At 40.5% G+C, this 24,458-nt stretch overlaps 1 protein-coding gene across 2 annotated transcripts in view; it reads left to right on the plus strand.

Moving 5' to 3' along the window:
* Positions 1-22,044, plus strand: part of CDKL2 (cyclin dependent kinase like 2) — a 75,697-nt gene extending 53,653 nt beyond the window's left edge. For both annotated transcript variants that reach the window (XM_075860699.1, XM_075860698.1), the window contains exons 6-13: positions 4,340-4,479; positions 6,050-6,138; positions 8,277-8,400; positions 11,805-12,103; positions 13,376-13,463; positions 15,950-16,085; positions 18,948-19,054; positions 21,518-22,044. In XM_075860699.1, coding sequence (XP_075716814.1) covers positions 4,340-4,479; positions 6,050-6,138; positions 8,277-8,400; positions 11,805-12,103; positions 13,376-13,463; positions 15,950-16,085; positions 18,948-19,054; positions 21,518-21,586 — 1,052 coding nt within the window. In that variant the 3' untranslated portion in view covers positions 21,587-22,044. The remainder of the gene's footprint in view (positions 1-4,339; positions 4,480-6,049; positions 6,139-8,276; positions 8,401-11,804; positions 12,104-13,375; positions 13,464-15,949; positions 16,086-18,947; positions 19,055-21,517) is intronic.
* The last annotated feature ends 2,414 nt before the right edge of the window (positions 22,045-24,458 follow it).

Here is a 24,458-nt window from a genome sequence, read left to right on the forward strand (position 1 = left end):
CAGGACCTGTGAGTGACGACACAGCGTGATCTCTCGAGAACACGCTGTGTCTGCACTGCCAGAAGCTGGGCGTTCTGAAGAGAAGTGGATGATACTTCTCGTCAGAGTGCCCAGCTAGTAAAAGTATTAAAAACGCCCCGATGTACGCACATAATACACGCCCACTTGGACTTTTACTTTTAAACACACCCACTTGGACTTTTGCAAGCCTCATTTGGATAACTACAAAAATGGTCATAACTTGGCCAAAAATGCTCGTTTTTTAAAAATAAAAACGTTACTGTAATCTACATTGCAGCGCCTATCTGCTGCAATAGCAGATAGGGGTTGCAAAATCTGGTGACAGAGCCTCTTTAAATTTGAAATTGTTTTAAAGCTCTGAGAAAACGTGAAATTTACTGGATCTCTAAACTCTACACATTAGTACCACAAAAACTAAATGAAGTATCGAAAGCAATATTTGGATATTCCAATCAACAAGCACGGATCGTCCCTATCCATCAACTACAGGAACACTATATCATTCCCAAACTCAAAAGAGAGAGTCTCAAAGGATGCCAGAAAATAACTGATTCCACTATGAACATTGGAATAACAGGATACTCAAATCTCAACTCCAATCTTGATCCCTATTGGTCCCTCTCAGCCCTCGTAGTTTCCCCCGAACTACCCAGGTCCTCAGCTTTTTTAACTGCATCAGCGCTCATACTTTACGAGCTGTTACCCAACTTTAAGTAACGTTTTTTTTTGCTGATACCATACATCACGTAGCAATTTTTAGTGTTTGCACTTTCACACAAAAAATTAATTATCTCCCGTCTACTAACATGAACTAGGCATAGAAAAAAGTGTGTCTTCACATGCGAGTTTGCCATCACAACCTTTGGTCACCATGGTTACTATCAACAACTTGAATAACTCCATGCTAAGACCAAAATATACCTTGTTAGAACCACTGACCTTTATTAACCATTAGCTCCCAGGGTTACCAAGACAAACAAGGTTATTTAGATACTGGGAGAGCCCAAACATGTATCATGTACACAAAAAAAATCAGGGTAGTATGTACTCTATTGTATCTTCCATATTTTATATTATGCTTACCTTACTGTATATACTATTATACTGTTCCTGCAATTTTTTAATCCTAAAAGGACATATATTTGACACTATTAGGCCTCATGCACACGAACATGCAGTATTTACTGTCAGTAAATACTTCAAGGAAGGGGCTGTGCAGTGTCTCCCGCACTGTGCTCACAATAATAAGTATAGGAGCACGGTCCGTAAATGCGAAAAATAGGAGATGTCCTATTTTTTGTGGGTAATTTCTACGTCTCAGACACACACCCGTAAATATACAGGAAGGAGTCCGTGACCAATAGAAATGAATGGGTCAGTATTTTATCTGCAATTCCGGATCCATAATTGCAGATGAAAATTATAATCGTGTACATGAGGCCTTACTAGGACTTTTGAATAAGACATTGGCTCTTATTGCAATAGTTTTCCTTTATTAATTGTATACTATTTATTTATCTAACTTTTTAAAATATAATCGACATGTATTGCTGAGAGAAGCAAGGTTATGAGTTTAAATGTAAAATGATGCCAAATGGGTCCTCCCATTAAAACTTGACCCTGTCCTAGAACTAGGCGGGCATTTTAAATTGCAAATATACCTATGATGTCTGTATCTTCCGCACAGTGTATGTCAGCACTGGAATACAGAAACATTATAATAAAACCAAGACCATTCGACCTACATTGACATAGAATGCCCTAAAAGGGCTATTCTTCATGTATTAGCTTTATTAGGCAATACCCTTTAATGAAATCTCTGCAGACTGCTTCTTCCACTACTATTCCTACTCAGGTGAAAAGGAGCCTATATACACTATATAGCCAAAAGTATGTAGAAACCCCTTCTAATTTTTGAGTTCAGGTGTTTCAGCCACACCCATTGCAAACAGGTGCATAAAATCAAGCACACAGCCGTGTAATCTCCATAGACAAACATTGGTAGTAATATGGCTCATACTGGAGCTCACGGAGCTCAGTGACTTTAAACGTGGCACTGTCATAGTATGCCACCTGTGCCACAAGTCAGTTTGTGACATTTCTGATCTGCTAGATCAGCCTCAGTCAACTGTATTATGTGAAGTGGAACCATCTAGGAATAACAATAGCCCAGCACTGAGCACGTGGTGTATAAAAATCGCATATCCTCTGTTGCATCACTCACTACAGGGAGTTAGCAGTGAGCAGTTTCAATCACACCTTGATCAATTTTTCAGGAAAGCACTAAGAAATATGCAGGAGATTTATTTGTGCCATTTCTGAGTGATGTACAAAGTGTATAACCCGTTAGTGACTGCCCCATAGTGTTTTTACGGCGGCCACTAACGGGCTTTATTCCGATGCAATAGCCTTTTTACGGCGCTGCATCAGAATAAATAAACAGAGCAGGGAACCGTTAAATCTCCCTGCTCTCAGGAGGCATCCCTGCTCGAATGGGTGAGATCGATATTAGTATCGATCTCACCCGTTTAACCCCTCAGATGTGGCGCTCAATAGCGAGCGCCGCATCTGAGTGGTTTTGGAGAGAGGGAGGGAGCTCCCTCTCATCCCACCGGCACCCAGCGATAAGATCGCAGAGTGTCTGTGTCACCGATGGCAGCCGGGGGCCTAATAAAGGCCCCTGTCTATGCCTGCTAGGTTATGCCTATGGAATGACCTAGCAGATGCCTGTCCGTTTTACACGGACAGGCATAATACACTGCAATACAGAAGTATTGCAGTGTATTATAAATGCAATCGGATAATCACATAGTGTAGTCCCCTAGTGGGACTAGTAAAAAGAAGTAAAAGAAAAGTGAAAAAAAAAGTGAAAAAAAAAAAATGAAAAACCTACTTTTTCCCCTTATGAACTGCTTTATTATTAAAAAACTAAATAAAGTAAAGTTACACATATTTGATATTGCCGCGTCTGTAATGACCCCAACTATAAACCTATTACTTCATTAAACCCGCACGGCGGACGTCATAACAAATAAAATAAAAAAAACATGCAAAAATTGCTGTTTTCTTTGAATCCAGCCTTAAAAAAAAAATGTGATAAAAAGTGATCAAAAAGTCGCATCTACTTCAAAATTATACCGATAAGTTGTCCCGCAAAAAAAAAAAAGCCCTCATACAACTCCATCGGCGAAAAAATAAAAACGTTATGGCTCTTCAAATATGGAGGCACAAAAACAAATAATTTTGAAAAAAAAGCGTTTTTACTGTGTAAAAGTAGTAAAACATACAAAATCTATATAAATTTGGTATCGTTGCAATCGTAACAACCCGCTGAATAAAGTTATTGTGTTATTTATACCACACGGTAAGCGGCGTAAATTTAGGACGCAGAAAAGTGTGGCGAAATAGAATTTTTTTTTCTATTCCCCCCAAAAAAAGTTAATAGAAGTTAATCAATAAATTCTATTTACCCCAAAATGGTGCTATTAAAAATTACATCTTGTCCTGTAGAAAACAAGACCTTATACAGCTATGTCGACGCAAAAATAAAAAAGTTATAGCTCTTTGAATGAGACGATGGAAAAACGTAAAAAATGGCTTCGTCATTAAGGTCTAAAATAGGCTGGTCATTAAGGGGTTAAAATGTCCATGCTTCCTGGTTTGTTATTATTTTGTTTGTTAATTTCATTTTTTCTTAAAAGTTATATTTATTTTTCTTGATTTATAATAATTTACTTATCTTCTAATATGTGTTCAAACAAATTAATAATCATCTAATTATTCCTATGTGTATATCGAGGGAGGCTGGAGAGTAACGTCGGCAGGCCGCACCTGATGGAACGTTAGTCATCAGTCAGTCATCTCTTACTAGCAAGAATACCTCCCATATAAAATATCATGCTGAATTTAACTATTTATACCCTGACAAGATATGTATTTCTACTGCAACCTGAAAATCTACTTTATTTATTGTTCTGTATTGTTACTTTAGTAATGGCATTTGATACTATTATTGGCGCTATCATTGATGACTGTAATAAGTCATATGATCCCGGTTTTCATTTTTCTGCTCTCTACATGAAGTATTCTTATAATCTATTCAGTAGATACTAAATTGCCAAGTGTCTTATTCCAAATACTCTTTTGTTTTTGATGACTTTGCACTGAAATGTAACCTATCTGTTACAGTTTTACTTTTTTTTTTAAAAACGAGTTTAAAAAAACCACATGGCATTTGACAGGTAATTGATAATGCTGTTAATAAAACATACGTCCGATACAATGTACTGTCTTTATAAGTTATAATTGTCTATTGTAGGAAATCTGACTCCACGCCTGCAGGAGCTATTTTATAAGAATCCACTGTTTGCTGGTGTGACTTTGCCAGAGATTAAAGAAGTTGACCCTCTTGAAAAGCGATATCCTAAACTCTCTCCTGTTATATTAGATTTAGCCAAGGTAACTTTTATCATCCATAAGTTCAGCATACCATTATATTTGGCTGCTAGAAGGGCTGGATAGCACATTTCAGGTATTAACACTGCTACTTTACTAGATTCACTGTATGTCTCAATCATTGGTGGGCAACTGGTGGTCCTCGGGTGCCCTCCTTCTGGCCCTGGCTCCTCTCTTTCATCTGTGTACTGTACAGAATGCAGAGTATACAGTGCAGAAAGCTAGAAGCACACAGAACTATGTATTGTCTATGTACTATAATATATCATCTTCAGATCCCTGAATCCTTTAACCCACAAGGTAAAATTTTTATCAATGAAAATCATAACAATTTTTTGGTGTGAAAATCATCACTACTACTAAAAGAGTTTCCCCACATTTATTACTTATGATTAGCCATAGATGTTTGATTGATGAGAGTTTGTCTACTGGGATCCCCACCAATACTGATAGCAGGGGTCCTGTGTCCTCAATTCCATAGAGTATAATGAAGAGGGGGGAGAAACTGGGTAGAAGTACCTTGAGATAAAAGCAGAATTTATTCAGCGTTGGTGCAGAAAAGCCAGGGCATTAACACCACATAATTCATGTTGGTGTTAAATGTATAAGATAATATATATATCACATGAGCAAACCACCACAATTGTTAAAAAATAAAAAAAATGTAGGCTCTGTTCACATTTGAGTTTGAGGGTTCTGTCGGGGGTTTCCACTTTTTATGCCGAAAAATAATAGTGCAGTCTGCTGTGCTATTCTTGGTTTTTAAAACTAAAGATACGATAGAACCCATTAAATTAGTGGACTCCATTGAAAAATAGATCTGTTCAAGGGGTCATGGCTCTATTATAAATGGTAGCCATGACACTAGTGTGGACTAACCATATTTATTAGGATGCACACTAGATATAAATTACAGTTCCCTGCTAAAGAATGAGCCCTGGATGGCCAGCGATGTGAGCCTACTAAGGGCCCAACAATTTCTACCTTGATGGTTTCCTATTCTTACAATGAAAATGTAGAAGTGCAAATGTTAATTTAACCTAATGTAACACTGCCTACAAAAAAAACAAGGGCGTATGTGACATAGTTCAGGCTGCGCTATGTGTGAATCTGAACCTCTTGAAATAGTCTGCTTTTCACAAGTGCTCTTTATACTTTCTATGAATTAGCATTAGTATTATTATACTTATAAAATCATGTGTAAACATTCTGGTTAGGCCCCATGCACACGACAGTGCCCGCAATCACGGCCCGCGATTGCGGGCACGGCCGGCCTCCAACTGACAGCCGCATTTTCGGGCCGTGCTCCCATACAAAGTATGGGAGCACGGGCCGCAAAATGCAAAAGAACGGACATGTTCCATAATTCCCGGAACATTTCCAGGCACGGACACCCTTCCGTAGTGCTACGGAAAGGTGTCCGCGTTCAATGAAAGTGAATGGGTCCGTTTTTGTGGACCGCAATTGCGGTCCGCAAAAACTGAGGTTTTTTACGGTCGTGTGCATGGGGCCTTAGACAATTCGCACAGAGGTTTTAGTTTTCTGCAACATTTACCATTTACATGTTTTCCAGAACTGTTTACAAATTGATCCAGACAAAAGGCCATCATGTATGATGTTGCTACAGCATGACCTATTCAAGAAGGATGGCTTCTCCGAGAGGTGGGTGAATTGTGAATTCCGATACGACAATGATATAAACATATACTGGGGCCTATGCTGCAATAAATTATTAATTTTAACCAGCGTGACCAAACCATAAACATACATAATAAAGTATGAAAAACGAATAAAGTCAAAACACTAGTCTCTCTCATTTGCATACACTATAAGGCATCATTTACACGAGCGTAATATACACGCGTGCGACGCGCGTGCTTTTCACGCGTGTCGTGCGCACCTATATTAGTTTATGGGGTAGTGCAGACAGTGCGTGAATTTTGCGCAGCGCGAGTGCATTGCGTAAAACTAACGACATGTCCTATCTTTGTGCGCTTTTCGCGCATCACGCACCCATTGAAGTCAATGGGTGCGTGAAAACCACGCATGCCGCACGGAAGCACTTCCGTGTGAACTGCGTGATTCGCGCAACAGCTGTCAAACTCTGAATGTAAACAGAAAAGCACCACGTGCTTTTCTGTTTACAAACATCCAAACGGAGTGTCATAATGATGGCGGCTGCGAGAAAATCTCGCAGCCGCGCATCATACACTGATGACACACGGAGCTGTTAAGTGCCTTTTGCGCACGCAAAACGCCGCGTTTTTTTGCGTGCGCAAAACGCACACGCTCGTGTAAATCAGGCCTAAAAGAGACAAAAAAAAATCACCACATACATTTTTATGTTTTAGTGCACTACTAAGTCTTGTTGGATATTCTGTCCAGCTATGAGCTTTACCTTTCTAAGGCCGGATTCACATGAGCGTGTGCGTTTTGCGTGTGCAAAATGCACTTGACAGCTCCGTGTGTCAGCCCCGTATGATGCGCGGCTGCCTGCTTTTCGCGCAGCCGCCATCATTATGACACTCCGTTTGGACGTTTGTAAACAGAAAAGCACGTGGTGCTTTTCTGTTTTCATTCATCCTTTTCACAGCTGTTGCGCAAATCATGCGCGTCCCACGGAAGTGCTTCCGTCTGGCACGCGTGATTTTCACGCACCCATTGACTTCAATGGGTGCGTGATGCGTGAAAATACGCTCAAAGAACGGACATGTCGTGACTTTTTCGCAGCGGACTCATGCTGCGTAAAAATCACGCAACTGTCTGCACGGCCCCATAGACTAATATAGGTCCGTGCGACGCACGTGAAAATCACGCGTGTTGCACGGACGTATATCCCGTTCGTCTGAATAAGCCCTAAAGGTGTTCGTACGAGAAAAACAACTTTTAAATTCTATGCTATAACTAAAGGGGTTGTCTACTTTCCAAGTGCCCTACTAATGCATATGCGATTAATATAGGCAGGTTATTTGTTTAGCAACACAGACTTGACAAAAATTTGGGTGAAGATTCCACGACCCAAATACGCATTAAATGTGCATAAAATCCATCTCCAATAACTCCATTCACACACCTCCAATTTCTGCTGCGAATCCTGTAGTAAAAATACATGTCAGATTTCCCATAGACCTATTGCTTTCAGTGGGTGCTGTGTAATGCTTCATATACCTATTGCTTTCAGTGGGTGCTGTGTAATGCTTCTTTTAAATGAATTATCAGCGGCTACGTCCCATGATTATAATACCTAATCACCAGGAGTACCTTCCCCTAGCTCAATAGCAATTGAACCAATGTTGTATAATATTCAACATGCAATACGCGGTCAATGATGTCTTATTGAATTAGAACAATATATTTTATGGACAATCTCCATTTATATTATAAAGAATATTATAGTTCATTATAAAAATAAAAAAAACAGCAGGGACTATAAAGATGATCCACAGCAGGATCTTTATGATATACACTGAAACAATATTTATTAAATTGATGGCCTAGCATCAGGACAGTCCATCAATATCTCATCAGTTGGTGGTCCGACTCCAGGCACCCCCGCCGATCAGCTGTTTTGAAGGGGACGCGGCGCAGATGAGGATTAAAGGGGAAGCCTCGCTCATACGAGCAACGCAGGCCCTTTAAAACAGTTGAGTCAGAGCCAGACCCCCACCAATCAGATATTGATGGCCTATCCTAAGGAGCCATCCATTTCTTGTGACTGGACAACACTAGCAAATTAAAATGCAGGTTGCATCGTATGTATCTATAAAATATAATCATTATTTCTGTAACATTCTTAAAAGGTTCTCACAGGAAATCAGTGCCAGAGTTCAGAAACTTTCTAAAGACAATCCACCCCCACCCAGGAAAATAAAAAACTGCAAAAAAGATGAATACCCAGGAGAAAAGAAAGCATTGGCCATACAGGTAAAGCATGTGAATTCTTGTTTCTTTTATCACTACACAATACTAACAAATGTATAAAAATAGTTAATCATTATTAGGGTTAGGGCCTGTTCATATCAGCGTTGGCTTTCCTTTGAGGAGTTCCATCGGGAGAACCCCTCAACGGAAAGGCAAACAGAAACCTTAGCTTCCGTTTGCATCACCATTGATATCAATGGTGACGGAAACATTGCTAATGGTTTCCGTTTGTCACCATTCCGTCAGGTTTCCGTTTGTTTGACGGAATCAATAGCGCAGTCGACTGAAACCTCAGACGGAACCCCTCAACGGAAAGCAAACACTGATGTGAACAGGCCCTTATTCCCATCTTAGACATTTATAGCATGTCCCCAACACCGTCCGCCACATCCTGACAGGGAATCAGTGCAGCGGTAGCCGGAAATCCGAGAAACAACCGAGCTCGCTGAGCGAGGTTGTTTCCGTAACTCGCATAGAAGTGAATGGGCGATATGAAAACAGCATAGCATAGCAAGCCTTCTTATGCACCCTGTTTTTTCGGGATCTGTGTTACACTCACCCAAAATACAATGTACCGTATATATCGGCGTACAAGACGACGTTTTAAACCCTTAAAAAAATGTCAAAAGTGGGGGGTCATCTTATATGCCGGATATTGTCTTATACACAGGTTGTGTGTTACCTTGTGAGCCTGCAGTCCGGTACACAGGCTCCCGGGATGCACGGAATCCGCCATGGATCTGAGGGAAGCCGGTATTAGCCGCCAGGGAACATCTCTGTAAGATCCTGTAAGCCTCCGTAGATCTCTCTGGCCCGCCCTTTCCTCTCATTCCCTGCCTCTCAGATCTCGCGCGATGAAGCAGCCTATCTGCGCATGCGCGAGTTCAAAGAGACATAGAGTCCTGGGTCCTGCCGCCGGTGGATGAGTATGGTACTACAGTATACAATGGCCATAGTGAAGCGCTCCTGCACGAAAGGGGGACGACGACATTTGGGTTTGGGGGTTTGAAGACAGCTAATAATGGAGTCGGGAAGGTTTTAGTATTGATACAGGGTATATGGAGGGGCAATGATGTGCTACTGCTATGAAGCGCTCACACATGCTTGGGGGGTGGGGTTTGCAGTGTTAAGAGGGGTATAAGGGCAGGCCAGATGGATGCACTAATGCTCCAAAGTGCTATTACAGTACCGTAGTTACAGTATAAGAAAGAGGGCTGGGCAAGCAGGGAGAGCTGACCAATCTAAACAGGATTTGTACAACAAGCACTCCAATCACTGGTATGGCACTGTACATACCGTACCATAGCTTGCAGTGATTGGCTGGTTGTTGTACAAATCCTGTTTAGATTGGTCAGCTCTCCCTGCTTGCCCAGCCCTCTTTCTTATACTGTAACTACCGTACTGTAATAGCACTGGGTACACCACATACAGTAATATTACAGTACCAGTATTTCTGTGCCTGTTCACACAGTAGCAACAGTACGGTACATACAGTACAGTATAAAAATGTCCAACAGTCAAACCCCCATCATGGCTCAACAAGCAAGAAGAAAGAAATATGAAGCCAGTTTCAAACTTAAAGTTATAAATTTTGCCAGGGAGCATAATAACTGTGCTGCTGCAAGACAGTATGGAGTAACAGAAAAGATGGTTCGGGACTGGAAAGTAAATGAAAAAGCATTAAACAATATGCCAAGGGGTAAGTGTGCATTAAGAAAAGGCACCCCACACTGGCCAGAACTCGAAAAACATGTAGCAGATATCGTGAATAAGCATCGCCAAAACGGTTATGTAGTGACACGAAATCAAATACGCCTGTTTGCACTTCAGTGGGCCAAATCTAACCCAGATCAGAGCAACAGATTTAAGGCCACTGCATCCTGGTGTACTAGATTCATGGCAAGGCATAATCTGGTACTGAGGCAAAAGACGAAAATTGCCCAAAAATTACCTGCAGACCTTGATAACAAAATAAATAGTTTCCATCGATACATAATAAAACAGCGCACTAAACACAACTATCCGTTAAGTAGTATTGGAAACATGGATGAAACTCCAATGAATTTTGATATGGTTGGAAATAAAACTGTCCATCAAAAAGGTGAAAAAACAATTTTAATTAAAACAACAGGGCATGAGAAGTCCAGTTTTACAGTGGTATTAGCATGCACAGCTGATGGCGCCAAACTGAGACCAATGATCATTTTTAAAAGAAAAACAATGCCAAAACTCAAGTTCCCTCCTGGTTGTTTTGTGCATGTGAATGAAAAAGGCTGGATGGATGAAGAAGGGGTAAAGCTATGGCTTGAGAATGTGTGGAGCAGGCGACCAGGTGGACTTCTTAAAAAATCTAGTCTACTAGTGTGGGATATGTTCAGGGCTCATTTAACTCCTAGCACAAAGCAGAGGCTTGCAAGATTAAACACCCATGCTGCAGTTATTCCTGCAGGATTAACATCGCTGGTACAGCCGCTGGATGTGTGCTTAAACAAGCCATTTAAGGATCGCATTCGAGAACTTTGGAATGAATGGATGGTTAGCGGCGAAAAGTCATTCACAAAAGGAGGAAACATGCGTGCTCCACAGCTGGATGTTTTGTGCCAGTTTGTCATTAAAGCCTGGAATGATATTGATGAAGAAACAGTCATCAAGTCTTTCAAGAAGTGCGGCATATCGAATTCATTAGATGGTATGGAGGACGACTACTTGTGGCAAGATGAAGAGGAAGTAGAGGAAGCTGAAGCTGAGAGCGCACCATCTGACACGGAATTCGATCCATACGATGACTGCCTTACGAATGTATCACAAGATGTCATTGATGTAATTATGATATCAGATGACGAACAGGAGGATTTTGAAGGCTTTTAAAGGGAAACTGTCACGCCAGCAAGACCTGTTAAAATACCGCAGCTTACAGTTATGATCACCAGGGACTTGTCCGGCACTTACTTTCTTATTTGTTTTGCAAAGTTTTAGCTTTACCGTACATGTTTGAAACAGCCTTATGTTTATAAGTGACCGTTTTGCTGCTAAATACAGTACATGTATGTCATACGCATTTGAATTAAAATTATCATGTTGAAATTAAATCTGACTTTTTCATTTGGGAGAGGGGTAGTCTTATATGGCGAGTATATCTTAAATTCTATATTTTAAGGGTAAAAGTTGGGGGTCGTCTTATACGCCCAGTCGTCTTATACGCCGCCATATACGGTACATAGAAATGTATGGGTCTATACTGTAAAAGATTGAACTCAAATGCAGGATAGAATTCTGAACGTGACGGCAGCATAGCTTACAGGTACATTGTTTATTTAAGGTGTACTACATACTGTATTTTGACCTAACATAACCAGATTAACTTGTTTCAGTTTTATTGTTTTATCTGTTTTTAATTATTTTTATAGGACTTTAACATAGAATCTAAAGGAAAAGATGCAAAACCCTTAAAAGTCAAGATAATTAAAATGGATACAGATAAGAGTGAGAAGAATGATGTGACATCTAATGTTAGTAGTTTATTTAGTGGATCAAATCAGAACAGAACAGCGCCTTATGTCACACTGAAAGAATCAAGCGCCAGCTTCGATCATCAAAAAAGCCCATGTAGCATAATTCCTCCAATCAGTTACAACCTTACTGCCATCTCTCCTCATTTGACTTCCTCAACCAATGCATCATCTTTCTCCAACCATGTTAGTTTCAGGTAACTGGAGTATACACATTTTTAACTTGTTGTTTTTTTTCCCCATACTTCTGTACGTGAGCATTTGGCCAACATCAACAATAATAATGATTATAACAATACATAGTATTATGTAAAGCTGGCCATACACATGTAATAACTATTACACCCTACTCCACTATGAACATCCACGCTAGAATTGGCCATGCATATTTACTTTATTTGGGAGAAGGTAATATATTGGTGTCAGATCCCTCTAAGGGTATGTTCACACGGCTTATTTACGGACGTAATTCGGGCGTTTTACGCCTCGATTTACGTCCGAAAATGCGCCTCGATAGCGTTGGCAAACATCTGCCCATTCATTAGAATGGGTCTTACGATGTTCTGTGCACACGGGCATTTTTTTTAGGGCCCGCTGTCAAAAGGCGGGGTGTAAAAAAGAGCCCGCGTCAAAGAAGTGCCCGTCACTTTCAGACCTACATGGAGCCGTTTTCCATAGACTCCATGGAAAACCAGCTCCATTTAACGTCCGTAATGGACGCAGCAAACATCGCTTCAACATGCCATTACGGCTGAAATTACGGAGCTGTTTTCTCCTAAAAACAGCCCCGTAATTTCAGCCGTTACGGACGCTGCCGTGTGAACATACCCTTACAGTTTCTTATCTCCTGCGGGAACAAAGGATCGGGCATTTTGAAATCCAGCATACCCGATCCTTCTTTTTCCCGATGTCTGAAGTTGGAGGATGGTCTAGATTTAGGTTTGAACAACTTTTATCTAATGTGTATGGCCAGTTTTAGAATTGTAGACTGCATTGTGTACAACGTAATACCAGCCGTGCACTTACGAGGCGATATAGAACAGATTATATATGAGGTAAGGGGATATAGAAGAGATTTCAGCTGACGTGGATATTTGGCTTTTAATAGGCACAGCCCCATAATGTCTGTGCAATATATCTGTTATTACAGTGCAGCTACAGTTTGGCCTCATTCACTTGAATAGGACTCAATTGCAAAACCAGACAACACACGGAAGAGAGTGGCGCTGTTTATTATAAAAGTCAAAGCGGCCACGGCGCTCCACCGTGCGTAGAGGACACTGTTTTCTTGTGATTGGTGGGGGTCCCAGCAATAAGACAGCACACTATCATACTGTTAGCATATCCTAGCGATACGCCATCAATAACTAGTAATACTTAACAATGGTATATTAGCTTTCTCTGACACTATGTTTAGGACCAGAAATACAAGGATTCAAATAATAAATTACTTTTCTATTTACTTGAAGAGAAGAAAGAGGGAAGATGTTTGTCAGTTCTTTAAAAAAAAATGGAGGAAAGCCTTCCCCTGGTTACAATCCAAATGTTACAACACTGGTAAGTTTATGCACTGTATATTATCTACAACATAACACAAATAAAAAAATAATTTTACACCTAAAGCGTTTTTTTGAGACATTTTTGTAATTTTTTTTTCCAGAAAATATAAAATAAAAAGGTTAATTGCCAATATATTCCCCATTGGTATTCTGGCCCTGTATCCTGTTGTAAAATGTCCAGCAGCCACCGAAAAGGTGCTATTGGAACAAAATCATGTTTCTGCGTAGTCTATCATCTCTGGCCTGTATGTGCATCATTATGTATACGCAAGTACAGGTCTGGGCCAATATACACAGGTTGCAGCTTTTGCACATAGAGGAGCATTGAATAAATAGTGATGGAGGATATATTAGTAAGTAATTTCTTTTTTCTTTATAAAGTCCTAGAAATCCCCTTTTCGGGTATGTTCAAACATGTTGTATATGCTGCACAATTCCCGACCGGATTTTCTGTATAGAAATTTAGCAGTATAGTAGATTCGATTTTATTAAATCTTATCCACACACTGCAGAAAAATTCTGCTCAGGTTGGATACACACGAGCGTGGCGTTTTTGCGGACGCAAAAACACGGCGTGTTGCGCGCGTAAAAACCACTTGACAGCTCCGTGTGTCATCAGTGTATGATGCGCGGCTGCGTGATTTTCGCGCAGCCGCCATCATAGAGATGAGGCTAGTCGACATCAGTAAATAGTCACTGTCCAGGGTGCTGAAAGAGTTAACTGATCGGCAGTAACTCTTTCAGCACCCTCGAAAGTGAATTCCGATCACAATATCGAGCAACCTGTTAAAAAAAAAAAAGACGTTCGTACTTACCTTGCCTTGGTGACGCGTCCCTCTCTTGACATCCGGCCCCACCTCCCTGGATGATGCGGCAGTCCATGTGACCGCTGCGCCTGTGATTGGCCTGTGATTGGCTGGAGCTGTCACTTGGACTGAATTGTCATCCCGGGAGGTCAGACTGGAGGAAGAAGCAGGGAGTTATCGGTAAGTCAGAACTTCTTTTTTTTTTACACGTTCATGTATATTGTGATCGGAAGTCACTGTCCAGGGTGCTGAAACAGTTTAACTCTTTCAGCACCCTGGACAGTGACCATCTCCTGACGTCGCGTACCAGAATTTTTTTTGCCGGGTTCGGTCAAAACGACTTCGGCCGAACCCGGTGAAGTTCGGTTCGGTTGTCCGGGTTCGCTCATCTCAAAGACACTCCGTTTGGATGCTTGTAAACAGAAAAGCACGTGGGGCTTTTCTGTTTACATTCAGTGTTTGACAGCTCTTGCGCGAATCACGCAGTTCGCATGGAAGTGCTTCCGTGCGGCATGCGTGGTTTTCACGCACCCATTGACTTCAATGGGTGCGTGATGCGCGAAAAACGCCGAAAGAACGGACATGTCGTGACTTTTTTTCAGCAGACTCACGCTGAGTAAAAATCACGCACATGTCCGCACGGCCCCATAGACTAATATAGGTCCGTGCAACGCGCGTGCAAATCACGCGCGTTGCACGGACGTGATTCCCGTTCGTCTGAATAAAGCCTCAGAATGAGTGCATAAATTGACCTGAGTTACCGATTACAAATCCGTCGTATGTCAATTTATGTTGTGAGAAAGTTGCGAATTTGTTGCAGACTTCCCCCATTTAATTCAATGTCGAATTAAAATTTCTCAACAAATGCTTGCGGAATTTGCTGCGGTTATGCTGGTTATTAAAAGCAAATTCCGCAAGTTGAAAAGAAAGACTTTACTCACAATTACTGACGCCCCATAGCAACGTGCATGCACTTCCATCTGCTTTGTGTACAGGAGGCCGGCTGTACAGAAAGCAGAAGGGAAAGCAGGGATGCGTTTTTGTGGCAGCACCAAGAGGCGAGTATAGACTTATTTTTTTTCCCGGTAAGACGTATTCCACAGCTGTCAATCCGGTCGAATATTCGCACAAAATTAAAGCACCGTCTGGTGCAACTTCTTGGCTGGATTTTTTCCTTGGGGTTCTGGGTTGGATATGCTGCTGAATCTTCCACAGCGTATCTGACCTGTGTGAGCAAACCCTTTAGGTGTCCAAACTATAACGCCAAGGGCACGTCCAGACATGGCAGAGTTTTTCCGCTGCAAATGTTGGTGCAGATTTGGGCCAATTACGTAACGAATCTGCACCAACATTTGCATATTTGACAGGTAATTCAGACGTTGCAGAAAAGACAGCGGACTTGCCACAGATGTCAGTTTTTGCATTGCAAAGGCTGAAATCCGCAGTGAAATTCTGCTTCTTCTCCGCAACAGACAGTGCGTGCTGCAGAGGGAAAATCACTGCGGACTGTCCGCAGCGGAATTCCACAGCAATTCCGCCATGTCTGGACGTGCCCTAATTGTTAATGTTACCGCATCAGATTGAGGCCTTTGGCATAGACATGTATTAATTGAATTACTACAGCTCAGTGTAAGATACATGTTACAATTTTAGGAATTAATATCACATTTAAATATAGATTGGCAATGACAAGACGCCTCTTCAATTAAACAAGAAAAAATGGGAGTTCTCAAGGGCTGACATGAGACTGCCAGAGCTTAGCTATGGTCACTTGCCGGAATTGAGGAGCACGGAAGTTGGCAGTCTTTATAGTGGTGAGTATTTTATAATCATGTTTCTTTACGGCTAAAATGTTAATTGAATATTGCACAAAATTCTAGGGAATTGGAACACCCCCCTCCCCCCCCACACACACACACACACACACACACACACACACACACCCAATGCAGACTCTTTAGCATTGTATAACCTTGATCAATTACAGTGTCTATGTGAATTAAAGGGCTTTATGGGGTTTTCAAATATATATATATATACTCAACGGTCAAATTGCCCGCTGATCGTTTCATGGTCCACTGATGGTTGTTTTTTACCACACTGCAGCAATGAAGTGTCGTCCACATGCAGTGCACTGGTCACTAATGGCAGCAGTGATGTCAGTAATGTCGACACTACAGCCTATGATTGGCCGTGGTCACGTGTCAGGACAACACGTTATTGCTGCAGCGCGCTAAAACAAGGACTGGTGGGGGACCATGAAACACTGCATGGGAGCGACTGTGGATTTCAAATATCATTATTTGTTTTTTCAACCCATGTCCAGCTTAAAGAGAACCTGTCAGCTCATCTGTCATGTCAGCTTTTGCAAATATTTGTATTCCCCATGAAATAATAATGTTGGGACATATTTTCCTAAAAACTCTGCACTGTGCTATTCCTCTGTTATTTCTCTTGGAAATGTATAAATATATTGACAACTGGCTGTTACTATTCCTCTTGTCAAAGGGGCGTGTCTCTACATGGTCTCACTCTGTGAGCACTGATTGGACAATGTCATTCTATGTAGTGACACACCCCCAACTGGTAACACCCAGCTGTCAATTCATTCATAACAGAGGAATGGCACAACACATTGAGGCTCCCAAATTGTTATATTGTGGGAAATACAAGTATTTAGTAAAGCAGAAGTGTCAGGAAAGGAGACAGGTCCTCTTTAATAAAAGTTGTAAAAACCTGTAAAACCCCTGTAACTTACGCCTTAAGAGGCATTTCAGACTTTTCTCGTTTTCTGATGTCGTTCCTATTTTGACAGCAAGAAATTGGTTTAGAAAAATTATTTTTCCTCAACAGGCATTGTCTATTTTTTGCTGCTATTGTTTTACGTAATAAGAAAGATATTAACGATGTTGAAACATTGTTAGTCTCATCAGTGTTGAGGCTTTCATTTTTACAGGAGCCATGAAGAATATGTTATCAGTTTAGCCCTATTATGACCAAGGGGTGTTTTGGGCCTTGGGGCCCAGAGCAGAATTTCACGCTTTGGAATGCTGCATTCTAAAAATGACTTTCACTTCTTAGTGTACCCAAATATTTTTTCCTTTTTTTGAAGAACACATAGGGCTTTCTAATTTATCCAAATTGGAGGTGATATCTTTTTATTTTGAGGGTCTTATGTAGGGAAAAATGGTAAAAAATTAAAATGTTCTCATTATTTCCATATGCTTTCTAAGATAGTTGGTTCAAGCAATATTATTTATTCCAAAAAATGAATCCCCCTAATCCTCCTGTGCAGATGATGTGAAATATATGTCCAACGTATGAAGCCACTATAAGGGCACATTCAGACGTGGTGGAATTGCTGTTGAATTCCGGTGCGGACAGTCCGCAGTGGAATTCTGCAGCAGCCGTTTTTTACATTTGTTTCTGTACATTTGTAGAAAACTTAGTTCAGACTTTGCGGAAAATAACTGTGCGGAATTTAGGCTGCGGTGCAGAATTTCCCCTCCGCAGCATGCACATTATGTTGCGGAGAAGCAGCGGAATTTCACTGCGGATTTCAGCTTTTGCATTGCAAAGGCTGAAATCTGCAGCAAGTCTGCTGTGATATCTGCAACGTCTGAATTACCTGTCAAATATGAAAATGTTGCTGCAAATTCTCAAGGAATCTGCAGCAAAATTTTCAGCGGAATAATTCCTCCACGTCTGAACATGGCCGAACTCTACAAGAACAAAGCACCCATTTTATTATTAGATAAGCACTTTCTACAAGAGATTTACAAGGAAATTATATTTTAGTTCAAGGTCACATTACAGGGTTGGGCTGTCAAAATGACACTAAACAGGTGATAATATTATGCGCAGGAGAAAGCAGTGTCAACAAATATGCATGAAAAATGGTAGGGAATGCGCCATAAACCCTTTAATCTATGCGGAGCTGGCAGGAAGGAGTTAACTTTCAGCCAAATCTATGTCTGTTCTGTGTAAGACTTTCTCCCTCCCCTCTGATCTTGTTCTGACATGAGTAGGTAGGAGAGAATTTTATACAGCACAGACCCCAGGAAAATGTGTTGCATCAACAAAATTTCCCTGTGAGTGCCATGATTGGCTGTCAGGGTGATCACGTGATTCGGACATAAAAGAATCAGGTCGCAATGATGTCACCAGGACCAAAGGTTGTAAGTAACAACCCGATTCAGGTGTTGGGGCTGCTGCAAGGGACACAATCGCCAGCACAAAAATGGATGTAAATTTACAGTGCGTGGTCCTGAAACGGTTAAACACATCCCATTGACTTACAATGGGTTTGTCAGGTCAGAACAATAAGCTGTCAGATGTTCTATATTTTAGGAAATGGATATCTTAACCACGGCCTGTCCCTGCTGTTTGTGTATTGTGGGTCTCTTAGGGGCTATATGTGTTATGTGCGGAATAACTTATACTTGTACCTATTCATTAGCAAGTGCTCACTCCTGGTGTATGTAATGTAAGACTTTATTCCACATGCAGATACAATGAGGTAATAACTTTCTATAGGGAAAAGTTGTAATAACTTTGTATTTACTTCTAGAAAATAAATAAGCTTCATTCCTAAACATCCGCATTTGTGTACTTGCAGCATAGAAATGTTATGACTGAAGTTTGTGTGATGCCGGTGTTCCTTTTTGTTTTCCTAGTCCGAAGTTCAAAACTGGTGAAGAAAGAAAACAAGACGGTCGCAGAGTCTCGTATCCCTTCTCTTGCTATGATTGATCTGCATAACACCAACACAGCATTGCCACAGGTCAGATAACCCTTTTTTTTTTTGCTTTTTAATCTAGGAATTTTCAGAGGAAACAATAAAAAATGTCAATTAAAGAGGTAGTTCAGCTGTTTAAAAATAATGGCTGCTGAATATGCGTTAAAATAACGAAACAAATAATACTCACATGTTAAATTCTCCGCCGCTCTTGCCCGTCCCTGTTTACATCATAGCAGTGATGACGTGCCATAACAAAACATGACCGCATCAGCGAATCACTGGCCATAGCGGTCACATGCTGTACTTACTACCATCAACGCTACGGCCAGTGATTACAGCAGTCATGTCATCTCTGCTAAACAGAGACTGACGGCGGACCATGTGAGCATCGGCGCCGGAATTGAACGGCAATTATTGATGTTATTTTGACATATATTCGGCATCCAAATTTTTTTTTTTCACAGCTGGACAACTCCCACTAATGCAAAATAAAAAACAACAACAACATATACATATTACTGGACTGGAGTTTGTGTAATATGTTAATTTCTCTTTAGAAATGCACTTTATTTTTGTTGAGTGCTGCTTCCTCGCTATTTGATTTTTTTATCTTTTATGAGGAGAGGTCGCTCCTTTGAAGCTTGCACCTGCCATGTGTTTTTTTTTGCTACAGTGCTGCTCCGCATTTTTTTTTATTATCTATCTCTGGAATGGTATGACTGTACTATTCTAAAGTCAGATGAGCTATTAGGGTGTAGTCACATGGTGCGGTATTGCCGTATGTGTGAAAACTGCACTGCAAAAAACGCATGTGTTTTTACCACAATTCCCTGCAGTTAGGACGGAAATTGCGGCAAATCGCTGTAAAAATGCATACAGTTTTACAGTGTGGTGTTCGGCCGCGCGGTACAGTGTAATTACACCCTAATAATCGGGCTTTCAGTCCAACTAATTAACAAAAAAACTGTGTTATTATATATATCACCATAATTTGTATTAACAAGCATTTTTTATATATGCATGGTTAAAAAGATGTTTTATAGCGCCAACTGTATCAAAATAGCAGTGAAGAAATTGTAGCGCCAACTATAGTAACAACATATAGTCGATTGTGGCCTCTGTTTGTAAAAAAGCTAATGAATTGCTACAAAAACTACTGCACTGTGTGAATGGGAATTAAAACTTCCCATTCATTCACATTTGACAGCTGGCTGGTGGTCTAGAGAAATGAATCTTCTAAACTCTCATGCATCTGGCCGTATTACGAGTCTGTACAAATCCTAGTTGGACGGAGCTGTAGTACAGTGCCCATAGCAGTATATGGGGCCTTTTATTCATATTGAGTCAAATTACATCATGGAATGTGCCATCAGATACGGTATAATGGAGTCATTCTCTCCTAGAAGCATAATTCCGTAACACAGCGTTGCATGGAGCACCATTCGGTACAGAGTGCCTACAGCTTCAGTAAACAAAGTTGAAGGGACCTTGTGTGCCACCATACAGCCTCCTGCACACAGACTGAACATGGCCTTTATTTTACTAAGACATGGGTGCATAACTAATAATGATATAGTAGACCTCATGTATAAAATCGAACACCCATATAAGTTCCAGCTAGAATATGTTCAGATGTGCATCGGAGGCTCCATTCAGAGCCTCCATCACCGATCCCGTCAGATTTGTCAAACAGACGAGTGGATACCATGACAAAACCAACGGACCCTATTATAAGTCAATGGGGTCTGTCTGGTGCCTGTGGTATTTGTCATATATACTTTAGATCCAGCAGTGCTTTGTGGTTTCTGTTATAAACGGTAACCACGATGTAAGTGTAAACACAGACATACAAGGAAAAACAGCCACTTGTTCACCAGGAAGAGCTGATCTGGGCAATTTTATAGGAATCCAATAAACCTATTGGTTTGTTTTTGGAATGAGGTAGGAAGTCAATGCACTGGGAAATCATACGAACTATAAGGAAAGGTCTTTCCTTCCAAAGTTTTACTGCACTAAACAGATCTCACTATTCACGTTGCTTGCCTATTATGATTTAATACAAATTTGCACCTGGTCCTATCATTCTTATACCAGATTCACACGAACGAGTGCAAACTCGGACGTGAAAAACAGCAGTTTTTCACGTCCAAGCTGCACCCGTGTGGGACCCATTTTCGATCTGTGAAAATGGACGAAAATAGGACACGTTCTATTTTTAACGGACCCATCACACGGTCCGTTAAAACAACGGGCGTGTGAACGGCCCCATTGAAATACATGCGTCCATGTGATGGCCGTTTAACGGTCGTCACACTGACGTATACTATTGTCGTCTGAATTCGGCCTAACATTGTATCAAGCCAAAAAGGCCCAAACAAGGGTTCATAAAGTTGTTTCGTTACTAGAACCTAACATTTTATAAAATGTAAACCACTCCGTTTATAAAATGCACTATTAAATCTCTAATTCAAGCATATTTTATTACATATTTTATGTTACCTACAGTTTGTGGGAAATTCAATACAAGAACCTACAGATGTTTCAGAAGCAAATTTTCCTCCAGTGGAGCATTAACAGAACATTCTCAAACAAGGACATTTGTTTGGAAAAGCGAGAAGACTAACTGAAGACACCGGGATCGGCTTGGAGCCTATTTTTGTTGACAAAGTGCTGCAAATTGCACTAAGCACTACATAAAGCTGAATTATTACTGGCAGGATAACAACGTGCCGTGTTCATTATACTGTAGCTTTACTGCTATATCAGACAGCATTAAACAGGACTTATCTATATATCTATTATCTGTATAAATATGCTGTCATGGAGCTATGCCTTTGTCAGATGGCAACTGACTCAATGACTTTAAAAAAATTTATAGTTTTATTTCCGTATACTTTATCATTGGAAAATGCATGTTCAGTCTATGGCAAGTGACATGACTATATCTAGGAAATAATGTATTATATCTACTTTTTTGTTAATAGTGGTTTCCCCACCCAAATATGGAGATAAATCTGATAATCCGTTTTGCATTTATCCGGTGGAAAGTATTTCACGAGGGCGAATTACAGGTTAAAATGAGAAAGATGTATTATTTTGTTCCAAACTGGTTCATATCTTGCATAATAACAATGAACCGCAGTGGATTACAGTACCAGTAATGTGTATGGGATGTGGACAAATCTCACCTGAAAGCTATGTAACATTCCCCGCATGGAAATCAGAGCATGCTGCGGATTCTCAAATCTGCAGCATGCTCATTCAAACTGGATGTTCACATTAGGTTTCACCCTGTTCAACGTAGAAGGGGTTAAATCTGCAGTAATTCCGCAACAAATCCGCAACGTCTTTCTGGTGGGTGTTAAGGAGGGACCTTCATTTTATGGTCTTTTATATGAATGTTTTCTGTTATAGCTCAGTGTATACATGGAATGTCATAGCTGGGTGCACCTGGCAATGGGTAGTTATAACAACCTTTACGGCTGCCATCATCAGCTATAATTCATTCACTTTGTTGCTCTTAAACCAAGTTATTCATTAATGAAGATGTTGTTTTATAAGGCATCCCAAATCTTGAGATCTGTGTATTAAGCAGCCTACTGTATTGAAATATTGGCCTTGCACTTGCTAAAAATGCAAAAAAAAAAAAAACGTAAAATTGCAATACAGCGGTATAGGAGTAGACTATTCTTAGGTTTCATTCATATGTGGACAAATCTCACAAGTATCGCACTAATAAATAGGGCTCGGGCTCCATAGTGACGGTAACATTTTGGGTTTCCGCCACCATTGCGCAACTTCAATGTTTCCCTACGGAAGATAGTCACATAACATTTTCCAGGGAAACATTGATATTTAGTGATGGTCACAGTAACCTACTATTTTACCATGACTGTTGCGTGATCGAAAGTCACCTTGCAGCCCTAATCTTGCCCGAGGTTGACATGCAATTTTTTGCTACAACTGGTAAACTCGTTTTTAAATCCTGTTTTATATTGTGATTCTTTTTTATTGCCAGCACAGAGGGACAATAAAGCGAGAAAAACACTGTACCTTACAGCATGTGCTAACACTACTGGAAAGGTGCAGGAGAAAAAAATGCAATATGTGTGCAAATTGGGACAATAACACCCGAGAATGCAAATATAATGTGTGAACTTGGCCTTAGGGGACCCGTTGTCTGTATTTGGGGTCCATTTGTCTGCAAAAAAACCTTCTGTAGTGCATCCGTGTGTCATCAGTATTCACGGATCCCCCAAAAAAAGGAAGGCTGGAATTGATGTCACCAGTTTGTCTCAACCCCAAGTAGGTCACGTAAACCGCAAATACGGACCGTTAAATAACATGTCCTGAGTTTTTGCGGCCTGGACTCGCGGCCCCCACGCAAATTCGTGTGCATGGGGCCATATTAATGAATGGGTTCGTGTGCTATGCGCAAAATTGCATATAGCACATGGACAGAAAAACACGGCAGTTCGCACAATGCAAAGGATATCGACCACAAATGCGCAGCCACTTGTCCCCCAAGAAGGGACCGAACATTTTGGTTCTCACTATAGGCAGGAGTTCCATAGGTTGGAGCCCCACTTATCTGACTTTTATAGCGTATCCAGTGAATATGCCATAAAAATCAATAGTCAGGAAACAGTTATGCAGCAAGCAGCTTCTATATAGCAAAAAAACGACTACATTCCATAACGACATGTGTATTCCGTGTTTTACATACTTCACTCATGTTTTATTTCTATTTTTGCTACAAATACATTTTGCTTAAAATTAATTTCTGAATACCCAAAACAATAAAGAATGAATGCCAATAGCATCTACCTATAAAATATTAAACAGACTATATGTATCTAAGGTTCTAGACGACAATCTAAAATGTATTCGGGTAGTCCTACAGATTCCTTGTTCTCCCTGGTAGAAGTGTCTGACTATTGAAATAAACAAACACACTCCACACTTGTTTTTTCCATGAAATCTTTTGTGTATGGCTAACTTTAGGTATATAAATACTACCCACATAAAACCCAATGGGGCACATGAATAAAAAGTGTCTTTTTTTTTTTGTCATTGAATAGGCGTACATTTTACCAAATGCGCGCCATATTTTTAAAGCTGTTAGACAGAAGTAAATTTGGCGGAATTTCTAGATCTTGAAGAATAAATTGATGCATAAATGTCGCGACATAAATTAAATGTTCCATATGCGACTATATGCAAATGTAAATCTAGTTTGCCATTTGTAGGCTTTTTTTGCTGCTGAAAATGTTTTATGTGCTTAATAAATTGGGGCACTCTCGGGACCACAAAAATTGTCTGATATGTGAAAACCCTAAAAAGGCTACAAGTCATTTATAAGTCTCCATAAATAACACAAACATATATTCGCCATTAACAAATCCAGATTTACAGTGGCATGTGCATCAATATATAGTACAATGTT

This window comes from Rhinoderma darwinii, chromosome 1 (assembly GCF_050947455.1).
Source record: "Rhinoderma darwinii isolate aRhiDar2 chromosome 1, aRhiDar2.hap1, whole genome shotgun sequence".
Classification (NCBI taxonomy): domain Eukaryota; kingdom Metazoa; phylum Chordata; class Amphibia; order Anura; family Rhinodermatidae; genus Rhinoderma; species Rhinoderma darwinii.